At 43.5% G+C, this 23,650-nt stretch overlaps 1 protein-coding gene across 5 annotated transcripts in view; it reads right to left on the minus strand.

Moving 5' to 3' along the window:
* The window catches only part of NAV2 (neuron navigator 2), a 369,925-nt gene that overhangs the window by 165,187 nt on the left and 181,088 nt on the right, over positions 1–23,650 (minus strand). The window contains exon 1 of one of the 5 annotated variants that reach the window (XM_064715819.1): positions 8,336–8,426. The exons of the other annotated variants lie outside the window; for them this stretch is intronic. Within the exon in view, the coding sequence (XP_064571889.1) occupies positions 8,336–8,386 (51 nt within the window). The 5' untranslated portion in view covers positions 8,387–8,426. Of the gene's footprint in view, positions 1–8,335; positions 8,427–23,650 lie in introns of those variants that run through there. 5 annotated transcript variants of the gene reach the window in all.

The following is a 23,650-nucleotide window of genomic DNA, read 5'->3' on the forward strand; positions in this document are numbered from 1 at the left end:
TTGTCTTATTTAGGTAATAATTCCTAGGCATGTTTATACTGCACACCTCCAGAACAAGAGCTGCCACTTTAAGTTTCAGCAACACCTCACGCAACTTGGTTGTGATCTCAGTACATCAATCTAGGCAATCTACTCAAAATTTCAATAAAGTTTTTCAAAAGGGCACAAATTTGCCTCCTGAATCCGTATTTAGTCATGAAAACGTTTCCACAGAAGGCCAGAACAGATTACTTGTTCCCCAGAGACATCTCATCCTCATCAATCCCAGTATCCTGGACTGGGGACCCTCTCCTAATGGAAACGTTCCACTGCAATGTCTACACCAAAATCAAACAACAAATAGTATTTCTACCTTCTGAACACTAAGGCATGTATCACAGGAGAACAAAGCAGCACCTGCGTGGGTTTGGAAGTCTCTGCCCAAACCAAGCCACACTCAGGTAAGCCTTCGGAAGTGCTGCTGCTTTCACATGCCCTGTACTGAATCCACTGGTGCAGAATTCTGATCCCAAATTATTTACCTGCATTTTGGTCATTAAAAAAAAAAACAAACAAAAAACCAAACAAAACAACAACAACAGGGGAAAAAAAACCACAAAAAACCTCCAAAGATTGCTTTAAAAAAGGAACCAGCCCGTATGGCAAATGTCTGAATGCGGAGCAGAGAGGAGAAACTCCACTGCCTCACAATGGCCAACTGTTTCACAGGTGATCATTATCACACTCCCGTGCGGGCACAGGGGTGAGATGCCAGAACACTGACACCATTCGAAACCGGATACTCAGGAGTGCTCCAGAAGCTCTCCGGTGCCTCATTGTAAAAGATACTGATGAAAAACAAGAGACATACAATTATTGCTTAGTTCAGAAGCCTCGTTAAACCCTTCTCCACCAAAACCATCCTCTCTCCTTCACTTTAACAGTACTCACCCTGATCAAAGGTCTGTAGTGATTCTTAGCCAACAAGATTAGGATGGTTATAATAAAATTAGCAGCTGCACAGATAATCCATAAGGAATTTATGTTTGTCATTTCAAAATAAAAAAGCAAACCCACTACAACAATAAACAAGGGTATTTGAAGCAAGACTTTCAGACAGAAAAGTCATCTGAGCAGTCACAGCCTCACCATGATGGCACTAATCAGGAACTATCTGCTAATAAAAGAAGGCAAATACTGGTCACATGAGAGACTTAATCCCTACTCACATGCAAAATTTTTAAATTAAGGACATATTAAAACCCTTGTGCAATGTGTAATGCCCTGGGAAGACTTCACCTGGAACATCTCATCTCATTCTTGCCACCTGTATTCAAGAAGGAAGAATTCAGAGCAGAAATGGTACAGAAAACGACCTTGGGAATCAGGAGAAAATCTTGTGAAAGAAAACTCTTAGAAGTATGTTTATCTGAACTCCATAGCAAGGGGTTCTTTGCCCAGAACACCGAGGGGGAGCCAGCAGCCGCGCTGGCAGCATCCCCCCAAAGCACACAGACGGCTGAGAGAGCCAGAGCAGGCGAGGCTGGAGGAGAACCAGGGCCATCTTTGCACCGAGCACCACTGCGAGCCAAGCGGGTTCCGGATTTTATAGCCCTGGAAACGATGACATTGTTACACTCATCAGAACACCCTAACAGCGAAGTCTGACACTGATTAACACAAGAAACCCTCATTCTGCTGTTAAATACCATCTGCATCTACCCCTATGTGGGATAAGATGACTGCAGAGCAAGACTTTGCACAAAACCACACACAACAGGGAGTAAAAGAAATAGCAAGGCTTTTAGAAAAGTGTATGAAATTTTTAATCATTCCACAGTGTCCTGTGAGGGAAAGAAGTAAATAAACCAAAATCAAGCTGCAATCCCAAAATGCATCCTGTACCATAACAGGAATGCTTTTTGAAGGATCACCTACCTCAAATCCCTTTCCAGTCTGTTTACTGCCATAATCCCAGAACAGAATTAAACGAGGCTCAAACCTCTACACCTGAATTCTAAATTGAGACAGACACACGTATTAATCTGGAATATTTCAGAAAGCCTAAACCAAGCAGCATACAGCATCTACATATATTTTTAGATTTGCATTTCTGAAACTCCTTACATAAGGATTTTTAAATGGTATCTGCAATGAAATGTGACATCCATAGTTTGTAACAAAGCAGTTATAATATGGCATTTATTTATCTTGAGATATAAACATCTGAATATGCACATTAAGTCATTTCCATGTGTTTGCTTTCAGCTTACTTTGATTTCTGTAATGACATCAACTCCTTACATATCCAATACTGTGGCATTTGCTGGGTCCCCAGGACGAAGGAGGAATGATGAATGACTCCATGTTCTTAGAAGGCTAATTTATTATTATATTATAGAATGCTATACTAAACTATACTAAAGTATAGAGGAAGGATACAGACAGAAGGTTACAATGAATGATAATGAAAACTCCTGACTGCTTCCAGAGTCCCAACACAGCCTGACTGTGATTGGTCATTAAGTCAGAACAATTCACATGAAACCAATCAAACAATCACCTGTTGGATAAACAATCTCCAACCACACTCCAAAGCAGCAAAACGCAGGAGCAGCAATCAGATAACTATTATTTTCATTTTTCTTTCATTTTGAGGCTTCTCAGCTTCCCAGGAGAAGAATCCTGGGCAAAGGGATTTCTCCAGAAAATATGACAGGGACATAATACAATTTAAGATATTTAGATTTTTGTAGTATTTAAATATCTATGTATTGTGCAGAACAAATACACACTGTGCTGGCTTGTCCCTGGCACATGTATGCACATGCACAGTACTTGTATCTGGGAATTTATTTGTGTGAAACAAGTGCTGCCATAAATGATCCAAGTCACTCCTACAAGGTGTGTGGAGGCTTCCCTCTTAGAAAGAGATCCTGTTTCAGCTCCTGCTGTGGCGATCAGGAGCACCCTGCTGGATTTTGATATCTTTACAGAGAATACTCATATGCCCACATCGTATTATTTTTTTTTTTTCTGCCAAGAAAACAGATTTTTCTCTATCATGGTCACCCCAGCAGCCCTTTTTTCCTTGGCACTGATCTTTTGTAAACGACACCACAAGTGTGTATAAGATCTGGGTGAGGTTTCACCTGCCTCCTGGCAGTTTCAGTGCTTATCTCTCCTGCCACCTGGCAGCAACAGGGCTGCCCTTGCTCAGCCCCATGAGGCTGCAGGCCACAGCTCTGCTCTCCTCTCCTGGCTTCTCCTGCCTCATCCCCGGGAAAAGAGGAGCGTGCTCTCGCACCAGCACACTGTCTGCTCACAGTGCTGTGGCAAAGGAACATTTCCTCAGCTCTGCGATTAACAGAAGTGTGGGCAATGCATGATTACATGCAACAGCCTTTTCCAGACATATCCTCACCTATGAAACACTGAATTATACTTTACTATTTATTTTAATCTCTGTACAGTGCCAGCAACTAAGCCTTCGATCTGGACATCCAACAACTGGCAGAAGTTCCACACTCTGGCTTGGAAAAGCTGGGTAACAGAGTATGATCCGATTCCAACACCAAGTCAATAGTCAGCTGCAAGATAATGCTGTGATCATTCCAATAAACTGCTTATAAGCACTAACAGAGATGGCAAAAGCTTAGGGAACTGCAGGAATTTCTTCCCTTACTTAATGAAAAGTATTGCTAAGTCAGCTAGCAAAAATAGGCCTATCAAATCATAACTTTGCAAATCTCTTATCAGCCCAGTCAATTCTTCTCTCTCAGTTTTTAAGTTAAGCCCTTGAAAATCTCTTCCAGAATGAAGTGTTTCTTCCAAATAAGTATGTCCCCTTTGCTGTATGCTCCACACCAGCCCAGAAGGCACACAGAGATAAGAGAATTAAAGGGAAATGTTTAATAGAAGGAGAAGTCATATGCAAACCAGGACTGAAATTTTACACATAGAGATAAACTTTTTAACACTCTCTTCACGGATAAAATTTTGAATTAGCTCACTATTTTACAAGAATAACTTTTTTCCCACATTTTTTTTTTTTGCATGAGCAATTTTCCAGCAATTTTGGATCTCAGGGTCTCCTATGGAGCAAGGGCAAGGATAGGAACACTAAGGGGCATCCACACCCAGAGCCTGTCTGCTGCTGTGGAAATGAGAATTTGGTCCTGCTCAAAGGTTACAGCACAAATATAAAGTGCTCGTGCAAACACATGGACCTTTCTTTTCTCTCATGTCATTCAATCAAAGCTGAAAATAATTATGGGGAGAGAAAAGTCACGAAAGAATTATATCTGCTTCATAGTGAGTACCATTCAAATTTCTTAAACTGAAACCAGAAACAATAAAGGTGACAGGGAAAGCTGAGCAGCCTTCAGTTTTCTCCAGCTTCTGTACAATCCATCAGTCTGATCTCAAATGAGAAAAGACAAAAGCCACAAAAGTTCCAAATAAACTACATTCAATAAAAACCTAAAATGCTCATATTTTTGTGCATCTAAAACCTGGTTTTGAAACACTATTATGGTACATTTCACAATAAAATGCTACAGCCTCTGCTGACATTACTGTGGCTCTTCAGTCAAGTTTCTTTTACTCCATTCAAAGAAACAAATCTTTCAATACAGGCTTATCCTGGGGTCATTTATTACACCATGTCAGACACAGAATGTTTCATCTTGAGAACACATACATAGGGTTTTCATTCATTAGTTTCCTATGAGCTCAAAAAATCAAATGAGCAAACAAAAAAGAAAAAAAAAAAAAAAAACAACAAAATGAAACAAACCCAAACACCAAAAAAACCCAATCTAACACAAACCAAGCAAACCACAAAAGAAAACCCAGCCTGGAAAGGCTATCCACTGCCAGTAACACACTGACAGGTTAGTTAACAAGCTTTTACTGATACAATAGCGGGAAAAACCTCATAAAAGGCTGCAACATTCTCATATTTGTTGTATACACACGCTACAAGGCTGGGGGCTCGTAGGATATGGACGGGACAATTTGAACTTGGCAGAAAGTAACAGGATCACATGCTTTTTACAACCCCTTGTGAGTTCTCAAAGCCATAAAACAGTGAGTGGGAACGATCCTTGTATTGATTACATCAGAAAAAGGTGTTTGCATTAAGGTGTGAAACTGACTCAGAACAGTTAAACAAAAAGGAGTGAGTCTACCCTGAAATACTGTTAGTCTCAAATGCAAAGTGGAAATAAAATCAAAATTAAACATTCCTTTTAGAAACCCAGGAATGAGGAACTCTGAGGTCAAAACAATTTTGTTGATCAGCTGTGCACAAGTCACTCAGCACAAACAGGAGCGAGCTACACAATTCATTCTTTTTCTCCCATGAGTTGGCAGTACCTTAGCAAATGGACATAGACTATTCAGCAAGAAAATTCTCTTGGTTACTGTCTGGCCACTCCTCTGGATATCTAGTAATAACATCAAAATGCTCCAGAGAGAGTGGCAAGAAACCTGACATGACTGCCCAGGAAACACACCAACGATGAAAGCAGCCTTGTGGTCTGCAGCTAATTCCAGATGACAGCATGGCAGCTGAATGGCTTCTATAGAGTGTGACAAAAACTAGGCCACCCTCCCCCAAAATTATTCAAGGACAATATTATGGAAAAGGAGCCACCAACACAAAGTTTCAGCAGAGTCATTCCACATTGCACCCTTATGGCAACATCACAATTTTTATGAATTTATCTGAGTAAGTCTTGCAGGATCTGATATTTGGAGATTCTGTGATAACAGCAGGCAGATAGATTTATCCCTGGCTGCCTGAAAAGCCCTTTATTACAAATCTGAAAAAAACCCTAAGTTTCCACACACTGAATCTTACGATTTCAACCACCAAGTGATTTCTGCCATCACCAGCCAAAACTCTCAGCAGAATGTACCTGACTTCTGTCGGCACAGTAGCCATAATCAGCTCACCATAAGCAATGATGGCAAGCATTTCCTCATTCTTTTTTCCACAGAAACCTCGGTGGACCAAAAGAAGGAGGAGGAGAGAAGGCAGAAAGGCAAGGTCTGAGGTACTTACTTTGACACTCACTTAGCTGAGGATTTTTTATATATATATATATATATATATATATATATATATATATGACAGACACACACATTATATATTTTTTAATATATAATATATAATGTGTATATAATTAATATATTGTGTATATTAATTGTAATTATTATATAATATATAGTGTACACTCTATACGTATATGTATAATAAATTTTATATATACATAATATATAATATCCTATATTATATATACATATATAATAATAAATATGCATATATACATATATATTATTAAATAAATAATATATACATAATCTTTAAATATATAATATATAATTTCTATATATAATTTTATAATTATAATAATATATTATATATAACATAATTATATATAATATATTTATTACATTTATTACACCATGTCAGACACAGAATGTTTCATAAAATATATAATTTTTATATATAAAATTATAATATATATAATTTTTATATATAAAATTAATCCTCACCTGAGTGTCAAAGTATAATAATATCTATAATAAATACTAATGAATAAGTAATATATAAATAAACTGCATACACACACACATATATATATTAAAGCTGTCTTTCCTTGACCCACTTTCTCAAGACAGACCAAGCAAGGAAGAGTTCTGCACCAAGCTGAGCCAGACCCCTGCCAGGCCCCCGAGCCAGCATCCAGCAAAGGCAGGAGGCGCTCCCACAGGGCAAACCTCTGTAATTGCCCAATTCCAGGGGCAATAAATGTCTGCTGCTGGACAGGGAATGTGGGTCCGGCAGGGGCAAGGGGTGAAGGATTTTATCTTTTTTCCTCCTGCCCACGGACTGGGTAAATCCAGCACTTTTCTTCCACTCTGAGCATCACTTGGATTTTGCTGGACACCACCAATTGTTTCATTTCTCGCATCTCCTTTTCTCTGCTTGACTTCCCAGCTCAGCCCTCGCAGGTGCCGGCGCAGCCCTCGGGGGCGGGTTTAAAGGCCAATGTAAATGCAAAGACCCTGCAATACACCTGTGTACATAAGCTCTTTCTGCTTCCTAAAGGGCTCTTTGCATATGAAAAGCGAGAGAAAGGACTCACTTTAACCTCCCGCCCAAATACTTGGCTTCGGCTGGAGCCGGGCTTGGGCAACCCCCTCACAAAGCCGCCAACTTCCACTGCCAGCTCGCAAATTCATTATTGCAGGGGCTACTCATGCGTGAGATATCCCAAACGATCCGATCCCCCCACTGAGGGCTGCTGCTGTATGCAGGGCTGAATGCTCCTTCACTAACACGTGTTTATCACCTCATTCCTAGCGAGAAATGTATGTAAAAACAGAGGTTGGTACATTACCAGCCGCGCTGTAAATTTCTCTGATTGCAGAGCCTGATAGGAAGAGGTGCTGGGAACCTTTAACTCCCACGTGGACTTCAACAGTTTTCACACATAAAGGCTAAAGGATTAGACCTGCAGCAAATCCTGCGGTTTTATTATAAACTTCTCAAGAAAATAAATCTTTCCTCTAAAAACTGCCTAGAAATGTAATGTTCTTTGTTTAAATAATCTGCTAGAGAGGCAGAGAAAACACATTTAAAGCTATCTTGGACAGCCACTGTCTTGAGATTCTTTACATCAAATAGCTTAAAAAAAAAAGCTGCTGATGAGACGTCTCTCCAAGTTTTGATCAGAGTTTGTATCTTGTACGGACAGTAATTCAAGCAGACAGGCATCTATGTTTTCAGGGTTTTCTGAGCTGACTTATGCTGCAGGAATGGAGCAGCCACACACTTCATACTTACAATGTGCAGTGAGGATTTTTACTTTTCATGAAAGGAGAAGAAAGAAAAGGAGATGGGGGAAAAGGGGAGGGGGAATTTAAAAACAAAAACTTATTGAGCAAACAAGACTCCAAATGCTCCCAGGCGACAAAATTATTCCAGCAAAACTGAAAGAGAGAAAACTGATTCCAGAAAGAAGAAAACGAGAAGACAGTAAATTAATGAAGATGCGGGGAGAGGGCTACACACATAACTGAACTGAGCATCACTACAGAGATGAAACATCAAGCAGACCTAAACAAGCCCAAAAGATGATTGAATAAGCAACAAACCCGAGTTTTGCATAGCAAAAGCGCATCCATCCGCTGGGAGAGCGCCCCGGTCCAGCAGCAGCCCTGCCACCCTCAGCACCCCTGCTCGCAATGAGCGCCGTGCCGGGGATTGTCCCTCGGTCAGCGGCAGCCCCGGGGTGTCCCCGAGGTGTTCCCAGGGTGTTCCCGAGGTGTTCCCGGTCCTTACCAGCTTCATGGCGCCGTTGCTGTGCTCGCAGCGCCACAGCACCCCGCTCATGGCGGGGCCGCACCTGCCGCCAGTGGCCCGGGCCGGGCCCGGCCATGCCGGGGCCACGCTCGGCACTCTCGGGCGGGCCCTGCCCCGGGGGAGGATCCCCGCACCCGGCCCGGGGAGGGGTTTGCCACAGGGGCGGGGAAACAGCCCAGAAACGCCGGGAAACCGAGATTCACCGAGCGCCCGGCCCGTTTGTGCGAGAGCCTTGAGGGCACCGGGCGCGTTTAAAGCACAGCTGCCGATTACAGGGTGTCTGCCCGTTCGGACGGGCTGGCTCTGCTAGAGGCACACGTTCTGCGTCTGGCCCTGCTTCCACTCCAAACTGGGCCTGTACTTAAGCCTGCTAGGGTGGGAAAGGACCACGCTTGCCGTGAGTGAAAGGGAAGAATATTCCGCCTTAAAAATGATTCAACAGGTGGAGTGGAGCATCGCAGATCGGCTTCAGGAGCCTAAACAAGAAAATAGGGAGAGCGTTTAGAATAATTAGTGTATCAGAGTAGGCCACATCGTGTTTGAGATACAGCTCTCACAGACGTTTGTAACTGCCAGGCTGTTCCACAGGGGCTGCCCTGCTCTCCCGGAGCTCCGTGCCCAGGGACAAGGACACGCACCTGTGGGAGGGTTCGTGCCGGCTCTTGCCCAAGGTCTGGGAAATCACCATGAAATCGATGGGAACCATGCTCCTCACCCTTCTGCTCTGCAGAAAGTGCTGCGCCCGATAAAGGCCAGGGAAATACGGGGAATTAAAACAGGAGTTCCCCGGGGCACCCTTTTCACACCCTCTCTCCAAATACAAAGTTCTTCAAAGAGAACTTTGCTGGCTGCAGGAGTGGAGGCAAGAAATTACCACAGACATAACCTACAGCCCACGAGTATTTCAATATCATTTTCTAATTGTTAAATCATTTCATAATCCTGTAAAAATATATTAAAACATTAAAAAAAAATAGGTGGACCAAGATGTAGTCAAAGTGATCACTTTCCTATCTGAAAATTCCCCTTTTGTATGATTTTACTGGCAAGGCTGCTTCATGTATCCACTCAGTATGTTGCTGAAGAAATACAATAAATCAGTAAATTAGCATTTGAAACTCTGTAAATACCCTTTTCCATAAGAAAAAAAACCCACATGCCTTCTTACTGAAGTGGTTTCCCTAACAGTTATGCTTCCACAACTTAAAGATTTAATATTTTAAGTCTCTAATTGTTCTCTTGTTCTAGTTTATTATTTTAAGTGATAACAGAGAAGGAATAATTATTGAAACAAACAATCATATATTCCCGCACTGTAAAAATAATTGCCCTACCAAGTCTGGTGGCTTGAATAGCTATGTACAGAGAAAGAGCTGCATGTTGGAAGCACTCAAAGACTTTTTGCATGCAGGTTACCTTTGAACCACAGAAGTAAAATCCGAATCCTCTTCTGAGAATAAAGAACTCTTGTTCTTTTCCTTCAGGCCAGCGAGGACCAAAGCCCTAGCACAGCCGAATGTTGCCAGCCAGCCCTCACGCAAGCAAGTTCCCTGCTGAAAGGTCACTCACAAGAGGGGAAGGTCACAGCCCATTGCAGGGCTCGAACACAAGATGTGTGCTCTCCAGGAGGGTCACAGGCTGAGACAAAAACCTGCTGCCAGACTCGTGAGTGAGGGGATGAATGCGTGCACTGGGTGCGATGCCAGAAGGATTTTCCAAGAGCACCTCGGAGGAGCTGCGGGTGCACTGCGTGCCCTCCCTGCTGCTGCCCAGGGGGAGCATCCACGGCTTCCCATCCACCTGCTGGCATCTGCCTGAGCACCGTGACACCATGGCGTTCTGCTTCCAAAACACACGCACCAGCTTCAGGCAAAAACCACGGGAACCGAGACAAGTGGAGCTTTACACGTGCAGGATTACGGCCTGCACAGAGGGCCAAGACAGCCCACAGCACAAGGCAGCCTTGCTCAGACACTCCCAAGCCTCTTAAAAGGCTGTTGATGATCTGCTCTGCCAGTTTGAATGGCCAAATACTTTCATTCAACACTCACCCTGGTGCCAAAATCAGGAACTGTAAGAAACAAAGGAGAGGCCTCAGAAAATGGCAGATTTTTGTCTACCATCACCGGGAAAAATTCCATTTCTGGGACCCAGGGAACAGGGTAGAGCCAAACCGCCCCAGCTACAAAAAGCAGATTAAAAGACCAGATACGGATGGAAGGACTCTCCAGCCAGCCAGTCTTGTTTCTTTGAACACAGTTTGCTGTCTGCTTTTACATTAACTGAAGTGTGGCCCATGCTTGAGTATTTTCTCATTTTATCCCTGTTTGAGCCAGCTGAGCACACTGAATGTGGACAGAGACACATGTAATCAGCCTGAAATACTAATAAAGCAAAGCTCCTGAGGTTAAAGCATAAGCTCTGTGCCTCCCAATCACTTTTTAAGCTAATTCATATCCTTAGCTAAAATCTGTGTTGCTTTTAGATACTTTTATTTAATGGATTTTCCCAAGCCAGCCTTGATTTGGGATGAAGATCCCTTGCTGATAGCGTTGCCAGGTGTAACCAGAATTTATTTCTTCCATTAAAAAGCAAGACTTTGGAGCTGCCTTTCATCTTCCTATCTCCCTTTCAGGCTCCCAGAGCACAGTGAAAGAGATAAGGTCAGGACTGGAGCTGGTGAAACCATGCATGACCTCTTGCCCCCTGGCAGAGTCACGGCAGGAGCTCCTCCCCAGCTGCAGTGCCGGCTTTGCTGATGGATTCAGGAGATGCCTTTCCCATACAATGCCCAATTTCAAAAGAGAACAAGCACCAGCTATTTGCCTGTATTTGAATCCTTTAAAACCATAGAACATTCAAGCTTTCTAAGCCTTTACTATGATCTTCAGCAACACATACATGATGACATGGGGTCAATATTAAGTTGAACCTTCAGGAAAGGACATTATTTACAGCCCTAATGGGCATCTAAACTTCCCTATTAAAGTGCTGAACAATACACTTGTTATTCACCAGCAAGCCTTCAATGACACAGAAACACGTGTCCCCAGCAAACCCCGTGCTCTAATGAGACATGACTCCAGATTCCAATGCTTTCCAAATAAAACTGCTGGAAAAACAGAGGAAACAGGTGTTGGAGGCATTATGAATGAACTCAGTGCACACAGTCCTTGTCCGTGCAACGTTTACTATAAAGAAAGCTTGGGGAAATCCGTTCAGTAATAATTCATTGTTTGCCTATGAAAAATATGTGTGCTAACAACTTGCTCTGCTGTCATTAAACAAAGCCACACTCCTGCACTTACCCATTACTTTTGCTTTTTAAACACATCAACATTTTGCTGGGTTTTGTTTGATTTTTTGTTTGTTTGTTTTGTTGGGTTTTGTTTGTTTGTTTTTAATCTGGAAAAGAAAGCATATTAGAGAGTTTTATTACTGGATTTCAATACATTTTGGTCAAAAAGACTACAATCTTCTGTTCACTGAAAGCTGGGGTTTTCTCTGTTTTTTACTATATAACATATGTCTTCCTTTCATGCATTACAGAATGGAAATACCTACAAATTATAATCTTGAAAGCATCCTAGAAATCTTGAAGCTGTCAATAACAGTATTTTGCTAAGCATGACATGGGAGAGAACAGGAGCTCAGCTCATGGAATCATAACAGATGCTCAACCATTTTCACCCCAAAAAAGCCCTCAAAATGGTGTTGAGCAGGAACCTCTGAATTCAGCATTTTCTAAACCAGCAGAAGAGACGCCTTGCACTGAGTAGCACCATTAGAGGACCCAATGAAGGAGCTGCCCACATGGTTACTCCTGATTTTCAGCAGCTGTTGGGGGTTCTGGAGGACACAGAGACAGCTGGTGCTGGGTACCAGGTCAAAGAGAATGAGATGGCCTTGATAGTCACAACCTCCCACCAGTCCCAGGCAGAAGTACAAAAACAGACAGAAACTCAATTAATCAACAGCTGAAGCAGACAGTATTATTACTGGCAAATGAGCATCCTTTCTCTGGAAAACATGCCTTGTTAAACTGGTATTTTCTGCTGAGTTCACAGGAGCTTACAAAAGCGGTATCACAGATGTGATTCTGTGAGGAGGCTCTTGCCTCATTTTCACCTGGCATGGTGAAAACCAGAATAATAACAAATCAACCCAGCAAACATCTGGTGGACTGAAAAGGAGTTAGCAGGTTAATAATGTGATATGTGAGAGATTATTCTTACTAAAATAAGCAGCTTGACTGTGTTTCACAGGAATAATTTTCAGCCCTACTTTTCGGAGCAAGCCCTAGAAGGGGCTACAAAATTTGTTGTTGGCACATCAGTAATGGGGGAAGTACATGGTAAAAAAAAGAGGAAGATCAAAGCTAGAGAAGCTCATCTATAATGACCAGAGCCATGACAAGGTGTTAACGCAGCAAATGCAATCTTGTAAGGAGGAGAACCCAAGAATGTCACGGAGCAATGCCTCTCCATGAGTTCAGTGCACCTGGAGAGAGCATCAGAGCCATGATGTGCCACCAGGGTGACGGGTTTGTGCTCTGCTGCAGGGGTGATGCAATGCTTGCACATAGGAACAGGGGTTATCAGACAAGAACAGGCTTTATCACCTGCTGGGTTTAATGCTGGTTGTGTAAAACAGTTCAACAGGTTGAACCTTTGGAGAGGCTTCAGAGAGGAGCCGTGAGAATGACTTAAGGACTGAAAAATGCAGATCACAAGATCCAAACAGCTCCTTCTCATTTGGCAGAGAAGAGAAAGGGCAAACATTATATCATAACATGAACTAATTAAAAAAAAATGAAAGCAAGTCAGCAGAAGTCATGTGGACTGTTTTATGGAGGAAGTCAGAGGGAATTATCACATTTATTGCTGTCTTATTTATCATCAAAGGTTATTTCTAAGTTCCCGATTAAAGTGTGTCAGTCAGCCACAGATCTGTTCCGGCTGACTCCTGCCAAAAACCCAGTGTAACATACAGCAGCTGTCAAGGACTCCAGGAATATACAAGGATGGAAACATTCCTGTGCTCTATCCCAAATCCCAGTCTGCTGGTACTCAACAGCTCTCAGTCCATCACCACCCTTTAGATAATCAATTCTCAGTTCATCAAGAAGAGAGGAGTCCTCTTGTGCCACAGGCTTCCCCTGGAAACACATTTGAGACCTCGTGTGTTTCCTGTCACTTGTGGCACTGCCTGGAGGTCATTTGCCATCCTGGCATCTTCCTTCCATGCCCAGTGCTCTCACCACAGCACACGGACCTGAGCTGCTTCTTTTCCCTCCTTTTTTTCTAGTTATTATTTCAAATATTATCCTTTCTGCTTGCTTTCAACTTTTCTTTCAGTTTTCATCCACCACCATCAACCTTGTCAGTTAGGGGAAAAAAAAACCTGAGATCCATTCAAGCTCAAAAGTGTTTGCAGCAGTCTAAAAGTCAACTAAAGATATTACTTAGCTACTTTTTATCTAATTTTTCCCTGTACTCTTAAATTGAGGACAGAAACAGAAATAGTAATTAACAAAAAAATAAATGAAGTTGCTGATATTTATCATGAAAGACTGCTCTAGGCTGGATCAAATATAAATGCAAATTCTTGTTCACAATGCTGGATGCAGACAGCCAAATCTCAACATATTCAAGCTACTTTAAAAGACAGAGCTTCCACCAAAGGGTAAACAAATTATCAGCTGCCTCAGATAGGGGTTCTGAAAACAAGTTTTATCTAAGAAAACCTTTTCTAGTCCCTGCAGTTGATATCCAATTAATGCTTCTGGTATTCTAAAGGCATTATCACTTGCTTGAAAATAAACATAAAAATTCTGCAAACAAAACTTGGTTTGTGTTTTTAATGGATTAGTAAAATAGCACAGAGCTATGAATACAGGTTTTTACTTTAACATTATTTTCCCATATATTATCAAGGATTACTCCCATGCTTTACTGGCACTGTTATTCTTCTGTGTCTCAAAATATGAGGCAAATAGAAAATATGAATAAATAAAAAAAAGCTACAGCATGCCCCACTGTAAACAACCAGAAGCATTTTGCTGAGTTCACCCTATAATGCATTACTGAACAGAGCACATCCTCACCCCATAAATGTCAAAAAGATTTTTAGTACCATTCAAATCACTCTAAGAATTGGACTACAGTTTCATGATGGGGCAAAGAAGTGCATGTTACTTAATCTGCTCCCCAGATTGGCCCAATTGAGACTATGACCTGTGGCCCAGTCTGGCTTGAACTAAATAATCAGCATTTACTAAAGTAACTCAGTTACCAGCCTCAATTTAAGACGCCTGTCTAAGAGCATACCATCAGTATTTTGACTGGGATTCACTTAATAGGTTAATAGATTTTCAGTTATAAAGGCACATTAGAATACCAGGCAATTTTTCCCCCTACTTGCACCATTTCCTATCACTTGTGTGTCTAGCTTACATCTCAGTACTAAAAATTATTGCTGGCCTGTTCTCAATGTACCTTAATATCATAACTAAAGGAAAAAAAAAGAAAAATCCAATTAAGATTTATGGAATCTGACTCTTCTTTGCCTTTTAGTTTGACCACATAATTTAGCATTTCACTATAATATTCAAATAATGTAACTAGCAATTACATAAGCTGCAAGGTATAAAAGAATCAAACCTGTCTGATTACATGAAATTAAATATTTCTCATTTTTATTAAGCATTCTTTCACTGGTGTCAGATCATGCCCCAAAGAAGAGGTTCTAATACTGCTTCTAAGCTATTTAGAGATTTTAAAACAATGTCAAACTATGCTCTGAATGTCCTAAAATGCGGCAGTTGTGAGCACAATGTTATTTTCAGAGGCAAGGAGGCTCTGAAAACAAGATGGGTTTCCAACCTCTAGTCTGGTTACACAGAGTTCAAATCACAGACCAAGGAAAAAAAAAAAAGAAGACTCTGCTCCTACTGTTACAGCCCTTCACTAGGGTGAATAGGAAAAATAAATAAACCTGAGAACCAGCTATTATTAGTTTTCCTCTGCAGATAAAATTATTAATGCCGCTTGGTTTGCTCTCCAAGCACTTGGCCCAAAAGCAGCAGCACTGCACTGATCTGTGCCCTGGAAACGTTGAGGTTTGCTCCATCCAAGCCCCAGGAACAGGAGAGAGAAGAGGAGGGAAGAGAGTGAGGTAAAAAGAGACATCTGCCTGAGGATGCCTTCCCAAAGCTGTGTGTCCTGTTCACATGGTTTGGGAATGCACCGTCCTTTTGTCACAGACACGGAGCATTCCTGGCCCACAAAAGGTGAATTTGGCTGAATGGAACAGGCAGGTCAGGCTGCCTGAGCTGGGGCTGCCAGGCTTTGTCTCCACCCAAAACATTCAGCCCCATAGTAACCCTCATGTTAGGTGGGTTTAAATCCAAAGGGCAAGCCCAACAAAAGCGTCCTTAAATAAGTTCATTTCAGTCACTTTGACCTGTCACCACGAGCCAGCCCAGCCAAACCGCTGAGCCTGCAGCATCCCCTGGGCACAGCCCAGCAGCCCGGGGACCCTCACCTGTGCCCGGGCTGCTGCACTCTGCTCCCTGCCCACCTGGGCAGCCAAACACATCTGAGCCTGCAGCATCCCCTGGGCACAGCCCCAGGTGACCCTCACCTGTGCCCGGGCTGCTGCACTCTGCTCCCTGCCCACCTGGGCAGCCAAACACACCTGAGCCTGCAGCATCCCCTGGTGCAGCATCCCCTGGGCACAGCCCGGCAGCCCGGGGACCTTCAGTGTGTCCGGGCTGCTGCACTCTGCTCCCTGCCCACCTGGCAGCCAAACACACCTGAGCCTGCAGCATCCCCTAGGCACAGCCCGGGGACCCTCAGTGTGCCCGGGCTGCTGCACTCTGCTCCTGCCCACTGCAGCCAAACCTACTGCAGCACCCTGCACAGCCCAGCCTCACCTCGCTGCTCCTCTGCCCCTGCCCACCTGGGCAGCCAAACACACCTGAGCCTGCAGCATCCCCTGGGCAGCACCCTGGGACCCTCACCCAGTGACCCACACTGTGCCCGGCCGCTGCCTCTGCTCCGCCACCGGGCAGCCAAAACATCTGCCTGCAGCACCCCTGGGACAGCCGGGACCCCCCTGTGCCCACGGCAGCCAAACACCTGAGGCAAGAGGGCCCACTCCAGCGCCTGCGTCAGACAATGATCTCCAACAACACTCTGATGGGCAGAGGCCACCAGAGACTAGAAAATGATCCAAAAACCTTCTTGCAGCAAAAACACAAAAAACAGAACATTCAATTCAATGAACCCATTTATTCTTCCTTTCACCCCTTTTCACGGCACATTACAACCAGGGATCACTGTAAGCAGCATTTGTGCCACCATGATCCAATTCATTTTCCAAATACTGTGAGGATTAAGCACATATGAACCAGAAAGAAAGAAAAAACAAACCAACCACCACACATGAGAAATAAGTCCTGGCTTCTATTTCAAGGACTATCAACAACTTAAATTGTTAACAAGTGACTGACAAAAACTGTTCTGCTTCCTGCTGGTTTAACTGCTTCTAGGCAAAATTATGATTACTGCTAATAAGCCTAGAAATCTAATAAGCCTCAATAACAATACAGAACAGCACGTCACAAAACAACTACACTTTGCAGTCAGAATGGCTCCCCTGCAGCCAAAAATACAACGTGAATGTGGCTTGAAAGAGCCAGGTGAAATTAGCACTTGAGATTCACGGGGAAGGGACTTTGCACACAAGGGCACCATTTAGTTGTATTTCAGGTCCTGGTAAATTGGCTCACACTACCATATAAACTGGAAATCCAAAGATGATAGCTATAAGGACAGTGTAGCTGCTTCAGAAATATTTTTTCCTCCATTAAAATTATTTTTCTTTCATTATGAAGGATCATGGCTTGGATTGGAAGGGACCTCAAAGACCATCGAGTTCCAACGCCTCTGCCATGGGCAGTGACAACTCCCACCAGGCCAGGATGCTGAAAGCCCCATCCAACCTGGCCTTGAGCACTTCCAGGGAAAACTTCCAGACCTGACAACGCAATGGAGATTTTTTTCAGCCCTAATTCCACGCAAATGCTTGTGACTTGAATGGATTTACATGATCCCCCCAAAAACAGAGTTTTGTGGCACAGTTCATGGCAGCTACAACAGAGGGAAAGAGACTTTGAGGTCAGACCCCTACCACAGATCAAATTTCCATATGTGACAAAGCTGATCTCGGTTCCAGAGTGCTGCCTGCAAGATTCACAGCAAATAACCTATGCCAGTTCTCCTCTGAGAAACACTATAAAGCTCTGGAATGCTCCAGCAGATGCATACGCTTTCTAGAGAGTCAGAATGTACAGATGAAGCTACAGAACGTGGCTTTGTCACTGAACAGGAGGGGCGGAACTGTGATCTGCTTTTTTTCTTGGTAACTACAACTTAATCTGCATTCCCCTGCTGAAAGGATTGCAATAAAACCCTTTGTAATGAAAGGACAATTAAGTCACACTATGTGCAAAAAGTCATCATTTGATAATGATGCACTAATTTCAGCAAGATAAGACACTAATCACTTACGGTAATCAAATTAGCCCTGGAAATGCAGTGACTGGACTCTGCTGCAGCAATTCAGAGATGCTCATTAGCTGTGCACCAGATGCCACCAGGTCACAGCGTGTCCCTGACAGACACACGGTACCTCCTGTCCCATTTGGTACCAGAAAAGGCAGATTCTGGATCCATCAGTCACGCTTACTGCCAGTTTCCAGCCACACACGTACTGGTGTCTGCCAATTCAGAATATGATCATGCCCAAAGAAAGGCTCAATTATGTATTTTCTTACAACATCATCTCTTCCCGAAATAAATGACAGTCATAAAATACTGCGGATTTTTTCCCCGACACTGAAAGAATTATCTTTAATAAAAGCATATCCATAATAAATCCAATCCATGCCCATGGATACTTAATCCCGTGCAACTCCTCCGGGAAAGCAAAGGAAAATCAGGTGTGCTTAGGTTCTGCCCAGCACCAGCAGGTGGCAATAGCAGCCCAGCCAACCCATCCCACAGCGCAGCAGCTGCTTCACTCCCCTTTCCCTTGCACTCAGCCCTACCCCAGCCTTTCACAACTCAAACTCAGCGGCAGGATAAGCATCTAAAATAAAAAGGACACCCCCTCCTGCCTCAGGAGCTAGTCCAAAGCCTGGGTCCGACCTCAGCAGCTCCCAGGAACCCAGGACTGACACTGCCAATCTGGCAAATCCTGCTGTTCTGCGCTGAAGGCACAGCTGCCTCATCCAGAGATCCATCACAGCCCCCTGATTGCTGCAAACTGACACCCCTCCCGTGGATTCTGGCTCAAGGAGAGAGCAGCATGCAAGACTCCACTCACTCCCTGTGCAAACACTGCATACATGCCCCAAACCACATGATATATGGAAAAGTAGGAGAAAGAAAAACACTTTTTAATAACCTGGACAAGATAGAAGTACTCCAGGCGTGGATCTGAACAGAAAGTTGGATCCAAAAAGCGGTTTCTATTTTTCAGATTTCAGCAAGTTCTCTGTATAAGTGAGTTAGGACTGCATGGTCTTGCTTTACCAGTCATCTCAAGTCCAAGGAAGAGGCAGAGGTGGTTTGGTGCATGGAAATTAATTGCCATTGTAAACACAAGCTGCAGACATCAATCACACAGAATGACAATGCTGCAAATCAAAGAGCAATCTGGCTTCATCCAGGATCCCAGGACTACAGTTTCCAAACTTCTCAACAGTCTAGTAAACAGATCTGTGGGGTTTTTAAATGGAGCTGTAGGAAAAACATAATCCTAGGCAAATTCATATGTAAAGTTACATCTCTGATCTGACCTCACCAGAATCCTTTCTGGAATTACAGTAAGGTAAGAAAAACAAGTGACTGATCTACACCTGCTTTTCAGACTCACAGTTCTAAGTGCTCAACTACCTCAGACCAGCAGGAACTTGCAGCTCAGCATTCCCTCCCTAACAGCCATTCTTCTGGCCTCAAGGACTCACCCACTGACCTGAGCCAAAAACTATTTTATATGACCCTAAAGGAGAAACTGGAAAAATTTGCATTGTAACCACTGTTCTCTACTATGATTTTCTGGTAAAAGAGCTTTTGAATCAAGTCTCATCCCTGCACTGGAAAAGGAAATGTGACTGAAGATGGTAGAAAGAAAAAGAGGAAGGGGAATTACGTTCTCTTGGCTTCCACCCATCACTGTAGACTTTTAAAACTGAGTGTGTTCATGCTAGGATGGATTTACATTCTGGTAGTCAAAACCCACAGCATCTTCTTATCATAGGAACACCTGCTCATATGCAAGTTACACACTAGGACTTCTTGTTCCAAATTGCTTTGATCTTTAATTTCAGTTCCAGTATTGTCTGTACGTCTATTCATAAAGCTAAATTATGACTTGAACTGCAAAATTCATTCTAGCTCCTTCAGAATTTGAAACACTGAATCAGAATATTAAATTAGCCACTGCCTCCAGCTGCAATACATTTCTTATTTCTCATTTTCACCCACACTCATTGGAAACCTATCAAGGGACGCCGGCTGATGCAATCTTTTGGGATTTCAGTAACGCTTTCCATGGTGCCTCTCACAGTGACCTTCTGGATAAAATCATGGTGTGGTGGGTGAGCCACTGGCTCACAGCTTGGGTGCAAAGGGTGGCAGTGAATGGGGTGGCATCCCCAGAGAAGTGGGCACTGCACCAAGCCTGGCACAGCTCCAGAAGTGTTTGGAAAACACTCTCGGGCACCTGGTGTGATTCTGGGGGCGTCCTGTGCATGGCTGGGAGTTGGACTTGATGATCCTTTTGGGTCCCTTCCAACTTGGCATCTTCTGGCTGCCCAGGGAGGTGATGCAGTGTTCCCCTCTGGAAATATTCAAAATCCACCTGGATAAGCTCAGGTGTAACCTGCTCTGGGGATCTGTTCAGGTGTAACCTGCTCTAAGGGATCTGTTCAGGTGTAACCTGCTCTGGGGATCTGTTCAGGTGTAACCGGCTCTGGGGATCTGCTCAGGTGTAACCTGCTCCAGGTGATCTGTTCAGGTGTAACCTGCTCCAGGGGATCTGCTCAGGTGTAACCTGCTCTGGGGATCTGCTCAGGTGTAACCTGCTCCAGGTGATCTGTTCGGGTGTAATCTGCTCTGGGGATCTGCTCAGGTGTAACCTGCTCTGGGGATCTGTTCAGGTGTAACCTGCTCCAGGTGATCTGCTCAGGTGTAACCTGCTCCAGGGGATCTGCTCAGGTGTAACCTGCTCTGGGGATCTGTTCAGGTGTAACCTGCTCCAGGTGATCTGCTCAGGTGTAACCTGCTCCAGGGGATCTGCTCAGGTGTAACCTGCTCTGGGGATCTGTTCAGGTGTAACCTGCTCCAGAGGATCTGTTCAGCTGTAACCTGCTCTGGGGATCTGCTCAGGTGTAACCTGCTCTGGGGATCTGCTCAGGTGTAACCTGCTCTCTGCCTTGGACCAGATGATCTTCAGAGGTTCCTTCCAACCTCAACTATTCTGTGATTCTGGGATAACAAGGCCACATAAGTCAGGCTTTGTTCTGTGCTCAAATCTGCAGAGCTAAATGCAAAGCCAACCTGCAGTAGCTCTAGATCTCTGGAAAAGAAGCTATTTTTAAACAGCAGTAGCAGTGTGGACTGCATAAATTAGCATAATCTCAGCCCTCACAGATAGTTCTCAGCTGTTTTACATACTACAAATCAACACCCTGCAGATCCCTCACTTCTACTAACGTGGTCAATCATGCATTTTATGAGGCTTAAAATCTCCGTTTTTCATCCTACAGAATCTCAAAAGGAGAATTTTATACATTCTCCTTTTCCCTTTCAGAGCAGCACCATCACAGGCTCAGGTTCCATTACAAATCTCAGAAGTTACACCAGTGTGTAACTGGTGGCTCTGTGGATGCCTAAATGCAGGACACCCTCTTATTTTCTCAGCTGATATGATTTTTTCCTCATGGGCAGATGGCATAGAAGGGGAGTGCAGATGGAAACCCAGAGCCCACAGACTCCTCATTATAATTTGAAATAGTGCTAGCAGCTCTTCAATTCTCATCTTCTCTTCAAATTATTTTCAGCAATAAAGGATGAACTGCTGTTTTCAGAAGGCACAGCCAAAAGTAATGATACCTGTTTATAGCTGAGAACCTTCTAACAATGTGACTTCTATTTCCACAAGTTTTATTAAAATCTCTAAATCGTTGCTGAAAAGGACTTCAAATCAAGTACCTCTTGCTTTGATGCATTACCTTAAGAAGAAAGATCAATAAGAAAATAACAGATCACACATGCATGAAGGTTGACAAGTCCCACAGTTAGCTATTTAAGGTAATCCGTGGCTCCAGGTATCGCTTTACCTGAGCTGCTTGGAATGACAGTGGATTTATCTCTGCAGAGCAGCTGTGAGATAAGGGAGCTGTGGTGACAAACCGCAGCAGGCAGCAGGGGTGACAGTGGTGCTGGTGGCTCTCACCCTGCATCCTCCCTGCCCTTTGGGACTGAAACCCCTCCTGCCAGAAAGGCGCTCAAAATGAGGGTGGTGCAATAGAAACTCCTCTTGTCCTTTCTTCAGGCTGGTTCACAGCATGTCCAGTCTGCTGGAACTGGCTTTCCTAACCTTCCCACCGGTTGGGAAAGTCCTAAAAACAGCAAAATAAAAATATCTGTGGTGGAAAATAGCAAGGAATGAATAATAATAAGAATTAGAGGTCAAGCTTGGATCCCTGAAAAGTTTGTATTAACCAATGGAAAAGCATTAAAATAACTAAACTTATCCCTTTAGCTATAAAAAGAAAACAAACAATACTTGAGACACCCAAGTGACATGGTTGGTGAGGATTTACAAACTCACAGACACTCTCTCACACAGCATAAATGAAAAGCTGGCTAATTTGTTCCTGTTCCAGAAACCTGCAGTCAGGTCACAAATTGCCTCTTTTGTTCCAAGTTCTGACCTGGTGCCTGACAACCAATTATTAAACCACACTGCTCCAGCTCAGCTAGAAAGGAACCTTCTAAACTGTCTCACAAAATGGTTTCTGTCTATTTAAAAGATGGATACATGTTGCTTAACTGTATTTTCAGCTTGCAAGAGTAAAAGCTCTTTCTCAGATGGCTGAATTTATTTGCATATTGCATATCAAAAACATCCTGATGTTCAGCCTAGTTGTGATATGCATACTCCACAACATCAATAATTTGCCTATAGAATGCAGGCTGTAATCTTCCTCAGCATGCAGGGACACCAATGACCTTACACAGGGACCACAGAAGATGAAAGAATTAAATATTTCATCACCAAAGACAGTTTATCTTTCCTGCATTCATGGAAGAAGATTATGGGAGGTCATCATCTTAGAGGTTTCCCTTTCACAACAAAAAACTACAATAATCAGTTTTCATTAGGGAAGACTTGTCCTTTGTCCTGCACCCCACGGGTGCTGTCCCAGCCACCAAACACAGCACTGACATCAACCAAGTACCTACACAGTATTGTCTGCCCCAAAGGTTTACAAAGGGCAATAGAAACGCTCAGATTTGAGATGCAGCCCTCAAGGACTTACCCATGTCAAAAGAACCTAACACACGTTTTATCTCCAGTTTAATGGCTTGCGCTGGACACTGATCAGGCTCTTCCAAAGTGACCATTTGAAAGGGCTGTTTCAAGAGAAAACTCAGCTCGAGCTGGACAGAATAAAGCATTTCCAGAGGAAGAGAACACTCCACTGTATGTGCTTTGAGGAAGCCCTGGTTCTGTGAAATCCATCAATATCCCACAGCTCACCCAAAGGCACGTTCAGAGCCTCTGGCATTAGAGGCTGATCACCCAGGGAAAGGCAAAGACAATTTTGGCAGAGGATGAGATACTGTGCCAGCATTTCTGATGCAGTAAAAGTGACTCTACCACACATCTGTCTCTCTGAGAGAGGCTGAATCTGCCTGTGACAAGGTCAATTTTGAGAAAGGTTGGTATTAAAAGATTATGCTCCCTCCATCCTCTCACTGAGGTTATGCTAATTATTGCAGGGGAGCAAAGGAATTCTTTGATCCTCCAAGTCCTCCTTCCCTCACAAGTTGACTCTGGCTGCTGGCACAGCACCCAGAGGGGCAGCACAGCACATCCTAATTCCACAATTGTGTGGAATTAGCCATTTTCAACCTTGAAATTTAACCCTAAGAAATTGAGTATGCAGTAATCCACATAATCCAGGCCTCCACACCTGTCCCTCTTCCAACTAAT

This window comes from Zonotrichia leucophrys, chromosome 5 (assembly GCF_028769735.1).
Source record: "Zonotrichia leucophrys gambelii isolate GWCS_2022_RI chromosome 5, RI_Zleu_2.0, whole genome shotgun sequence".
NCBI lineage: Eukaryota > Metazoa > Chordata > Aves > Passeriformes > Passerellidae > Zonotrichia > Zonotrichia leucophrys.